The 11,624-nt window shown below is 47.2% G+C and overlaps 1 protein-coding gene across 1 annotated transcript; it reads left to right on the top strand.

Annotated features, from left to right (window-relative positions):
* Positions 1-217: 217 nt before the first annotated feature.
* Positions 218-10,927, top strand: LOC118513656 (cholinesterase). Its single transcript, XM_036059742.1, is given in 9 exon segments — positions 218-361; positions 4,652-5,153; positions 5,779-5,914; positions 6,657-7,088; positions 7,157-7,810; positions 7,812-8,084; positions 8,165-8,599; positions 8,668-8,837; positions 8,920-10,927. Coding segments are annotated over 8 exon segments (2,907 nt in total). The 5' UTR covers positions 218-361; positions 4,652-4,980; the 3' UTR covers positions 9,554-10,927.
* The last annotated feature ends 697 nt before the right edge of the window (positions 10,928-11,624 follow it).

Here is an 11,624-nt window from a genome sequence, read left to right as displayed (position 1 = left end):
CACTAACAGACAGACAGTTGATTAAAGACAGTAGAAGAGCTAGTAAACCCTTGTGGCGCTCAGTCACTCGCCATGATGCCCTTCGCTTTTCGCTCAACAACACCGTCCATGTATGTTGGCTCCCAACCAGCACCCTTGCGTGCGTGTATGTGTTGCGTTCGGCTGGCATATGGGTGTTGTACATTGGCGTTCGCAAGCTGAACAAAGAGCAACCGTCTCTCATTTAGTCTGCGCAACCGAACGAACGCGGAGGTGCTTTTTGCCAGTACGGGCGCGTCGTGCAGTGCCAGTGCATCTCAACTGCATGTGAGAGCAGGTGAGGGCGTGGTGGAAGTGTGGTTGTGGAGGGATCTGGAAAGTGGTGTGTAAGTGTGCGAGAAGTAGTAGAACTACGCAATGTAAAGCAGTTAAAACAAGAGTGAAATTTAGTGAATGAAGATGAAAAAGGGTAGCTCATCTCGTGTGTGTGAGAGATAACACGGGAAAAAGCAAGTAAAAGCCTTCCGCCCCATCACACGATCGCCTGTTGGGGGCTCTGTATCTGTCTGTGTGTGTGTGTGATAAAAGGGAGGCACCTTTGCTTCAGGTGCGTCACCACAGCACAATGAAACAACTCCAACGAAAGTGATAACAGCGGTGCGTGAGATAACAGCACAAGTGAACCTGAGATAAACGAGTTCGCAATGTAGGAACGAAGTGGAAAATCGATCTTGTTTTTTTTAATCTAGTTGCCATATTGTTTGCGAGTGTGAGCCTGGACGTGCGAGTGTGTGTGAGGGTAGAATTCCGAGGAAAAACGAAACACAAGTGTGTTGCTTCTCGCAGGTGTGAATCATTCGCTGATAGTGGTTAAGCAATTTCAGTCTGTTTATTGTTTGTTGTAATGTAGTGCTGTAGTGCCAGTGTCTGATTCAACTCACCACACACAGCATGGTGCATCACGGGGTTGTACGCTCGCTTGCACGGTCTCTATGTGTGTGTCTTTGCGTGTGAATCCGCGCCCAAGAAAATTCCCGCGTGACACAACCTCATTGCGTAGCCAAAGTTCATTGTTCCGTAGCCTTTTTACCTGAATCGGATAATCGTGCTAAACGCCCCTTTAAAAATGGCCATTCATCTGGGCAGAGTGTTTTGATCTCATACGGTAGTGTGCGAGACGTCCAATGCAACCAAACCACACTATGGGCTAGTATCCCCATGGTAACGCAAAATGGTAAACGAGTAGCCATGTTTTGGCTTGGTGAGCTGTGTGTGTGTAGCAGAAAAAAACCCAACCTCGGAAAAACAAACCCCGTTGCGTCACGCATCAGACTACGCGGCATTTTTCACTTGGACGAGAAATGCTTTCCTCGCTTATGCGTGCGTTGAAGTTTAGCTAAATCCGTCCAACGACTCTTCAAAAAAGGGAAGCCAACAACCCCCCCCTATAACACGATCCCATCTAACTAATACTACCCAGCAAATGGCACACACACACACTAACGACGAAAGCCCACCAAAAACCTGTTTGACCACATAGCTTTGCTTGGGACTTTTAATGTTTAACGTTTTTTTCCTGTCTCCCCTCGATCGAGCTCCACTCGCCCCATCTTAAGAAACCACCCCGTTATTGTTTGTGTGTGTGTGTGTGATCTTAATACAAAAAACCACCCCACGCAAAGTTGCGCCTGTTTGGTGGTCAACAAGTGAAGACAAAATCCCGAAAAGTCCGAAAGTGGCAAAGATCTCGGGAGGGCACTATTATGTGAAAATCATCCAGCCGTTGCCTTGATCGAAGTAGACATGGGGGATGATAGAAAATACCCACTCACACACACACACACGCGTAAAGAAAATAACCTGTCTTTTCTGCTCTCTTTCGGTGGTTGTTCCTTCGGGATTCTGTTTTCTTGATTCAAAAAAAGGTAGTCAGCCACCTTTTTGGCTTTCGGGGTGATTGTTTCTCTACTTGATCTCTTGCGAGCCCATTTGCGATCGCGTACAGGTAGATTATACACACACCGTCGCGCCGTTACGTCCGTTACGGACAAGATAAACATAACTTTTTTCCCCACTCAGAAACAACAATCCTACACCGGCATGGCTTGTTCTTGTTTCGTTTGCTTGCTTGTGTTTGGCTCGCTTTCACACATTTTTATTCGGTTCTCTTTCTATCATTCTTGCTTGTTACATTTTACTGTTTTCATTTGCGTGTTTCGTGTTTCTTTTTTCACCCTCGCACTTTTGACTTTTCGGGGGTTCCGTTTTTCTCTTTTGTGTTTTCATTCTTGCTTGTACCTTTTCTATATTTTTTCCTATTTTTCAAAGCTAAGTGCAGGTTTCTCCTTTTTTTCTTCTCGATTCTATCTTTCGCTTCTAATATTTTGAACGTTTAGCTATGTTGCTTGCGTACCTTACTTTAAATGCTGTTGGGTGTTGAACGAAGGAAAGCATTACCGTTCTATACCCCGGTTGCGTTATTTGGCAGTTCAATTTGGACGTTTTCATCAACTTCTCCATCATCTTTTCTCCGATGAGCCCTTTTTGCTATTGTTGTTCTTTTCCTTCCAATAGGAGTCTTTCCCTGCCCAACCCGGGAGAGGCTAGGTAGGATTTTAGGGTATTGGTAGGGCAATTGGAAAGCTTTCACGGTAATGAATCGAAAGAATCCCTCGTTGGGTTTTGGGTACGTACCGCCATATGGTACGTTATGGCTGGCTCTACCTTAATATACCGGGGTTGAGTCTGGTGCTGGGTTTTTATTTCTAATGAGAATGCAGCTTTTTGGGGAGGAATTACTTTCAACACGACAAGTAAGATTTTAGGGAAGAAATTCCCGTTGCTGAAGTGTAACAGTGACTTGTGGCTCATAGTGCACTACAAAAGCGAGGTCCCACCAAGTTTGTGTGAAGGTATCTCTATCTCTCTCTCTCTCTCTCTCTACTTGGCCTAACGACCTCTTCATGTATAAACAGCAAACGTATAAACTGAACAATAATAACTCTTTTTTCTAAAGAACATAACTAAAAACACAAATGTTTAAACACCCTTCAACTCTTTCGATTTACCCATTTGGCTTGTTTTTCTTCTCCAAACCATCTATTATTGTTGCACACCAGCCCGATGTTGTCCTCTTTGGAGCGTATAATAACATGCATCCACCGTGAAAAGCGGAAGCGCCACAGCAGTTTCACTATTTGTGCAAAAAACAAACAAACAAACGGAGTGACTTCCTCGACAAACATTGACTGCATCTTCCGACCCAAACGAGGCACAACTTTCCCGTAGTTGGCGTTGTGGTGGCCCCAATTTCCGTTCTGACGGTCGTGAAGCACAACTGACACCAATCGGCCGATGGAAGCCGTATGTGAGGAAATGCAAAAAACACACATATAAAAACCCTCATCAAATCGCTTACTAAACAACCCATCAGACTAGGGCAGTGTGACCCGTTCCCTTATCATCACCGGCTAGCCCTTGGACAAGTAATTTTACACCTTAGCGAGGCAGTTTTTGGTACCCAGAAAGAAGAAGCGCGTGAAGGTTAGGCGACACATCCCTCCGCACTCTTATCTTAGCAGGAACCCTGTTCTCTCGGCCTCTTATCAGTTTGATATCGATTTACGAAACTATGCTCCGGAGGTAGCTGTCGAATTATATTCCTCGTGGAAGCATACACTTGACCCGTTTTAGTTCGAGTTGGGAAGCATTCAGTTAACCGTGGGCTAGGTTTTGTTTGATTATTTGATTAGCGGATTTATGTCCCACGTTCAGGGACGTTAGGTTCGGTCAGTGTTTAATCAGTGAGGTATCTTACTTGAAGTTCACGTCTTCAGGTGATTGCTGTGTGAAAGAGAATTCCCCAAGAAGGGACAGGTGGATCTATATCAATTAAAAGCTTAACTGTCTTACAGCAAATGATCGCAACAGCGCAAAATAATCCATTCCGAAACTGCGGGAAAAATGGTCCGAATGGGATCCCAGGTCACGATAGGAGGGCTTCACGTCTTCCGTACCTGTGGGAAAACGGCCAACTAATCCTGGGAAAATCTTACTCTTAAGCCTTTCCCTTTTTTTCGCTTGCTTGCTTGTTATTAATACTGTGGGAAGGTTGAAGAATCAATCGAGACTTTTTATTTTGGCGAGAAACCCAAGAAATGTCTTTCTATGGTGAACTTCATGAGTTTTCTTTTTAACGACTTTAATCTATTTTCATGCCACCCGTGCCTCTATATAATTATATTCTATCAGCTCTGTATTGTATGTGACCGGAGAGCTGCTGGCGAGCGTGTGTCTCAACTCTGCCAGCCAGCCAGCAGACTAAACCCATTAACCTTACCCAATGGGCGGGATCAATTAAATTAAAGCAGGGCGTCTTCCTCGAACGCGACCAACGTCCACAACCGCTTGTGGAGTGTCATTTCTTGGAGGATTTCCCAATTCCAGCACCCGGGTCGACGATGTTATGACCCAATTAATAAATCGTCACCGTTAACGAAGTACCGCCGAAGACGGGGTTGAGTCAGCACCAACTGGCGGCATTCTTTCGACGTCTCTAATTTCATTTAAACCTAACCTTTCTTACTCTGGGCCCGGACCTCAATTACGCCGGCTCGGAACTTGCTTTGCGCGACCCATTACTCACCCATTTCCATCCATTCGTCTACCACAGTTGATTCAGCAGCGATCGTGTATGCACGGTGTTGTGTGCGTGTGTGTGATCCGTGATCCGAGTACCTGCCAGAAATCTGATCCGATTTTTAGGGCTTTTGTTTGCGTGTGACGTAACGCATGTGACGTACCACAGACGTCTGGAGGTACCTTTATGAGACCCGCTATCCTAATTGACTGTCTCGCCGTCTGTGAGACCCTTTAGCGCGACAGGTGACTCTAGGCTGAACGAGCAATCAAAGCAAAACAAACAAGAGTGCGTGTGTGTGTGCGTGATTTCGGGAGGAGTAGAAAAAGGGCCCAACCGGCGGCCAACGTCGATGAGTCCCGATGACGCTGTCCCGGGAGCATCATGCATCGCTCCTGCTGGTGATCGTCGTGGTCGCGTGCGCATCGGTCGGGCTTTGTAACGGGCAGTACTACACGACGCGCGATCCACGATGGTACTCGCGGGAAGGTGACTTCAACTACAAGATTCCTAACCCGGGCGATCCGGACTATCGGTAAGTTGAGCGTGTTTGTGTACGTGATGGCTGATTATTGGACGTACGAGTGTTTTCAAGTGAAGTGAAGTCACGTCCGATATCGATTGTTCGAGGGTGCTATGGGACGTTCAAGGCATAATAAGTCATATCGTGTACTGCAAGATGTTGTTGGCGGTGATGTAATGTGCTTAAGGCTTATCAGTGTGGACAGTTGTTCTGAGCTCCACAGGCAGGGGTTGATCAGTGATGATTTGTGAGATTATTGTAGGTGTCATTTATGTGTGCAAATTGTTTAGGTCAGTACCTGCCTGCCTGAAAATCTTAGAGAGATTAACGATAGTTCTAGCTAGTTCCAGTTGTAGCACACATCGCCTTAGGTTCTGTTGTAATCTTAAAGCACACTCAACAGTAACGACTCCATAAGCTATTAACGATCTCGACCTGCCTTGCCTCTGTTGGCTATCTATCTGTCACTGTACCGTCAAGCATTACATATGGAGGGCATGCTCAAGGCTAAAACTGATCTTAGAACAAGCCTCATTTATAGCTCAGTTGCAGTTCTAGAGTCTCCAGTTACTGATCTCGCTAGATCTCTTTGTCCATGATTAATTTATAAGCTACAACTTCCGTTCTCCCTTTTCAGAACATACACGTTCAACAATCGCCGGTATGGCTACTATCAACCGAACGGGTACGGCCAACAGTACCCGGGCCAGAGTCTTCCCGGCCAGTATCCCTCCAACACTGGTTTGGGCGATGATCGCTTCAAGTATGATCCGGTAAGCTACATCTCCAACTCTCTCTTAAAACGTTAAATCTCATCCAGTTCTCCCTTATTTACACCCATTTTTAAGTCCGACTTTAAGGCTAACGAGATCCATATGCTCGCTTCCGATCGCATCGCTATCATAACGATCGATCGTTCATTTCGCTCTCAACAAACGATGATATTAATACGCTTAGGTAATTCAACACCCGCCCCGCCCCTTTGTACCGAAGCCGAAGCACTGACCCAGATTGCCAGAGCCGGCGGCCGTCAATCATGATCATGTTGCTGTTTGGGGGGGGGGGGGGGGGGGTTCGATTTACCGTGGCGGTGGTGTTACTACATGAAAGAGAAAACATTCACCAGCAACTCCGCACCCACCGCATCGCATCAATGGGCCGAAAGGAAACGGATTGCACTTTTCTGCAGCTTCGGTGGGGTGTGGTGGGCGGATGCATCATAATTAACAATCTGTGCAAAAGATGTGCAAAACAGTGCTGCCTGGTTTCCCTTTCAAGCGGTTGGCCTTGTTCCCATCCTTATAAATGAGTCTCGTTGTGAAGGCAAACGAACCGACGCCGATCGTCGTGAATCTCCCATGCTTGAGGTTCTAGGCGATTGTCGTTAATTATCGACACGTTGATCTAGTGGACGTGGAACGCACATTGCGTAGTGCATGAATTCTTCAGGGAGAATATCTTGAGAGACAAATTGGCAATTCTTCTTCATTTTTTTGGCTTCAACTCTCTTTCCAGACCAATCCAACACTCGCCCAAACGCCGTTCCCAGGTGTTCTCGGTGGCTGGCGCGAAGATCTCCAGGGTAAACTGCGCCGAGACTCGATGCAGCTCGAGCGTGACGTGTTCGTGACGACCAACTACGGACAAGTGCAGGGCTTCATCGTATATCTCTACGACAATCCAGATCCGAAGAATCTGTACCGTCCATGGCACAGTAATGTGGATCGGATCATGGGCAAGTGCTCCACCTTCCTGGGAATTCCGTATGCTCTGCCGCCGACGTTCGAGGGACGCTTTAAGCCACCCCGACAACATCGCGGCTGGCAGTTGGTACAGGCCGTCGACTACGGTCCAGCATGTCCGCAACCGGTGCAGTACACGGGAGCTACCAAGGGTATCCGAGATATGGACGAGGATTGTCTCTATTTAAACATCTTCTCGCCAAATGTAAGTTAACTTGCCTCTCCAACATCTTTAGGACGTTCCTATTTATTCAAAATTTTCTTCTCCTACAGACACAAGCCGGTGTGGCCCAGCGCTACCCCGTGATGATCTACATCCATGGTGGAGAATTCGTTCGTGGCGCTTCCAACACCTTCCCGGGGCATATGCTCGCCGCGTTCTACGATGTAGTTGTCGTCACCTTCAACTATCGACTAGGTGCGCTTGGATTTCTGTCCACCGGCGATGAGAATTCACCCGGCAACTACGGCATCCTCGACCAGATCATGGCTGTCCGGTGGGTGTACGAAAACATCGAATCGTTCAACGGTGATCGTAACTCCATCACTCTGTTCGGTCCTGGTGCCGGTGGTGCATCGGCCGGCCTGCTCATGGTCGCCCCACAAACAAAGGACATCGTAACGCGCGTGATCGGCCAGTCCGGTTCAGCGCTCGCCGACTGGGCACTGATCGTGGACAAGTGGCGAGCACAGAACACGAGCCGCGTGTTTGCCCAGAACGTTGGCTGCTCGATCGAAACGTCCTGGAAGATGGTGAACTGCATGCGCAATGGGCGCAGTTCGTACGAGCTCGGTAATGCCGAGTTCCCACCGCACGTGGGCCTGTTCCCGTGGGGACCGGTGCTGGAGAACAACTTCACCTTCCCGGGGGATAGTTGGTACGAGGGATGGAGTGAACGGGATTGGCACTTCCTATCGGAAACTCCAGGACGCTTTGATTCGCCGGAGACACTTTAATCGTGGCCTGCATTACATGAGCGGAGTTACGTTGCAGGAGGCGGCGTTTGTGATTACGGGGAACAAATCGTTGGCACCGTACTTTGAGGTGGACGAACAGTTCTTCGATCAGAAGGTGCGAGAGCTGGTGCTGCGGTACAACTACACGCTCAACCTGAATGGGACGTACGAGGCGATCAAGTACATGTACACGTACTGGCCGGATCCGAAGAATACTACCTTCATACGGGAGCAATACATCAATGTGAGTTATCTGAGGGCGCTCTCTCTGTCTTTTTTCCAAGTTCTCCAATAAACTAACCTTCTTTGTTGATCTTTTCAAAGCTCCTGTCAGACTTCCTGTATCGAGCGCCAACGGACAAACTGATCAAGCTGCTCGTAGAGCAGAACGTCCCAGTGTACAGCTACGTGTTGAACACCACCATAGAAGGTCTCAAGCTCGCCGAATGGTGTAAGGTCCCACACGACATCGAGCACTACCTGCTCGCCGGTGCTCCATTCATGGACGTCGAGTTCTTCCCTCGTCGCGAACGCTTCGATCGGCTCATGTGGACGGACAACGATCGTAACATGAGTCACTTCTTCATGAAGACGTACTCGGACTTTGCGCGGTACGGTAACCCTACGCCGACGCAGGTTCTTGGCCTTTACTTCGAGAAGGCAAGGAATGGTGAGCTGAAGTACCTGAATCTGAACACGACGTACAACTCGTCGATCATGATGAACTTCCGGCAGACGGAGAGTGCCTTCTGGATGGAGGTAGGTTCGATGTGAGGATCCCCATTTTTTCGGGGCAAGATTTCTAAAGTGAGTCTCTCTATTTGCAGTACCTCCCAACGGTGGTCGGTGTGCTGATACCAACCTATCCACCAACGACGGAGTTCTGGTGGGAACCGAAGGAACCGCTGCAGATCGCGTTCTGGAGTCTGGCTGCTGCGTGTCTCATACTGTTAGTCCTGGTCGTGATGTGCTGTATGATGTGGCGCAGTGCAAAAAGGTACCAAACCACTATTCCATTCCCTCACCACAATGTCCACTAACATCTGGTCTCTTTGTTTCTTGTCTCTCACCCAAAACAGAGAATCTGATCGCCTCTACGATGAAGCCGTCTTCGGTATGGACAATCCCGAATCCGAACGGGACACAGTGATGGAGAACAACATGCTCCAGGCCCAACCGCTTCGTGGTCAATCGGGCAATATCTACGAGTACCGGGATTCCCCCTCCAAGTACAGCAAGATGCCACCGGACGGTGGCTCTATCCGGTCACCGAGCAGTCTCGGTATGACGCAGGTCACCGGGAAGAGTGGTCTTACCGGTAGCCAAAGCTCGCTACGCAGTGCCATCTCGATGAAGGAATCGACCTCCATCTCACCGCCACCGTCGAAGGAATCGAACTTCGATCGGAACATCAAGTACGCCGGTGGTACGGCGGACGTCCAGACCGAACCGATCCAGCGCAACGGGAAGTTCCCGAGGTCGGATTCGAAGCATCTGATAGCGTCGTCAGCAACACCTGCCGAGTTGGCCCGATCTCAGCGGGATCTGGGCGGTGCTACCTCACCGATGAGTGAGACGTCTGTAACGGCTGGCAGTGTGTTGGGCCGATCACAGCAAATAACTCCCGTACCATCGAGCCGCGGTGGTGGCATGAAGAGCAACAACGCCAGCCGAACGAACCTGATCGAGGGCATTCCACAGACGGCGGTTTAGAAGTGTTAGAATTAGTGTACTTTTAGTGACTTTTTAACGCTTCCAGTCTCACACACAGACTCGCTCTGTGTGCATGGAGTTCGAAGGAAGCGTTATTATCTGTACCACCCATACCCATCACATTACAGAGTGTCGAGTGTTCGGCGCGGAACGTTCCTTGAGAGAGTTGCATCCATTAAGGCAACTGACGTCTTGTAAGGACGTTTCTCGTCGACGCTTCGACACTGTTAAGAGTTAGTGTTTAAGCATTCGGCAATCGTACTATAGCGTGTAGAACAAGCTAGACGTTAAGTTTTAAAGCCTAGCCTTATGTAGCCTTAGTAGTGCCGGGGGAGCTTTAGATCTACAATAGATTGTCCCCCAAACGTCCTCCCGGAGCTACCGGCACAAAGTGCCTTCTAGTTAGAGGAACGATTTGAACCGATCGTTCATAGTCGTTGTCACAGACGTCCGATTCTTCATAATCGATTCAGTTTAGGTTAGTTAGCTTAGCGTATTTGTACGTGTTTTTTTTTAATTGTTTAAACCATTTGTACATATCGATGTATTGTTTCGTGTTTGTCAGTGTCAGTGTATCCGTCCATTTGCGTGTTTAGTTTCATCACCGTGACCGACCAACAACGTTTCATTTCATCTCGCCTTGTAGTGCATGTCGTGTGTGATTGTGTTTGTCCCGCGTGTTTAAAACTAAGCGCTCTAACCTCTAAGTTATTCTATAAGTTCTGGTAAGGCATACGAGTTTCGTTTTACTTTTAACGACCACTTCTGTGAGCTTCTTCATCTTCCTTGATCATCCCGCTTGATCGTAGTGGACAGATCGTAGCAAGTACCGCATTTACGTACACATCCAGTACTTGTGTTTTTGGGCCAAACTGTGCAAATATTACTATGTATTTCGGGACCCCGGGCGTGACTGCGGACTGCGGGCTGGTTTTGCTGTCCCGACAGCTCCGTTCTTCACACCGGCGATTCCCTACAACTATTTACTACAAAACCCCCTTTTTTTTAATTAAGATTAGTTCACTACACCTTGTACACCCCTTGTAACCTTGTTGTTTTGTATGTCTTTTTTGCTACGAGTTTTTTTTTTGTATCGTTAAGTTAGTGTTTTAGGTGAACGGGAAACCCGGGGTGAAAAAAAAGTTCAAAGATAAAATCAGCGAAAAATGGGAGTTTCCTCTCAGTTTTTAAATTATTGTACATATAGTTCGGCATCGCTTCATACTTACCATTTAAGTATTACGTGATTGACACAACAGTAGCGTAGTTAGGGGATCCCGAGCGCGACCTCGTTAGCGTGTGCTCGTAAGGACTGCCACGTGCTGCCAGCGGGGTTCGATTTAAGTTTCGAGGAGTCTGTAAAGCAAAATTTAAACAAAAAAAAAAAGATCGAATAAAGTTTATATTAAAACATGACGAAATGGAGGTTTTTAATGGGGTGATTTTTATAATAAAAAATCTTTCAATATATTTCCTCGAGGAGTTCGAAAAGCTGTACTAGAACAACCCTGCTATTTGTGAAATTCTTAGAAAAAAAATCTAAAAAAAAACTACTTAAATAATATTTTTTCTAAAGAAATGGTTTATTAACTAAATAGTTCAGTCTTTAATTTGTATCTCTTAAATCTAATTTTCCTAAACTTCCTGCATGTTAAAGTAGTATAAGGTCTCGCAATAATAGGTTCAAGGTTGGTACAGTCCGAGGCCTAAGCTAAGAGAGAAGCTTCCGGAAAGCTTTCCGCTTTACTTTCGCGCTCACACGCAACTTGTATTCAATGTTGTCTACAATCGTTTTCGCTTTTCCTTTCGCTGTCCTCTCTTTCGTACGTTCGTTCGTAGACCACCGTGTAGGAAAACGGTGCATCACCAATGGGCAAAAGTTGAAAGCGGGAATGGTCAAAATTTTTGTCAATTGACTACAGGTTGATCATTGAAAGTGATCACCCTTCACTCAACACAGCTAATAAATGCATTCGTTACCGTAAGGAGCTCAGAGGAAAGAAATATTTTTGCTACAGGAAACTTACTATCAGTATTATCACACTGTGGATTGTTTCTATACTACGCTGCG

Source organism: Anopheles stephensi, chromosome 3, assembly GCF_013141755.1.
Source record: "Anopheles stephensi strain Indian chromosome 3, UCI_ANSTEP_V1.0, whole genome shotgun sequence".
NCBI lineage: Eukaryota > Metazoa > Arthropoda > Insecta > Diptera > Culicidae > Anopheles > Anopheles stephensi.
The sequence above is the reverse complement of the archived record's forward strand: the minus strand, read 5'-3'. Positions and strand labels throughout refer to the sequence as shown.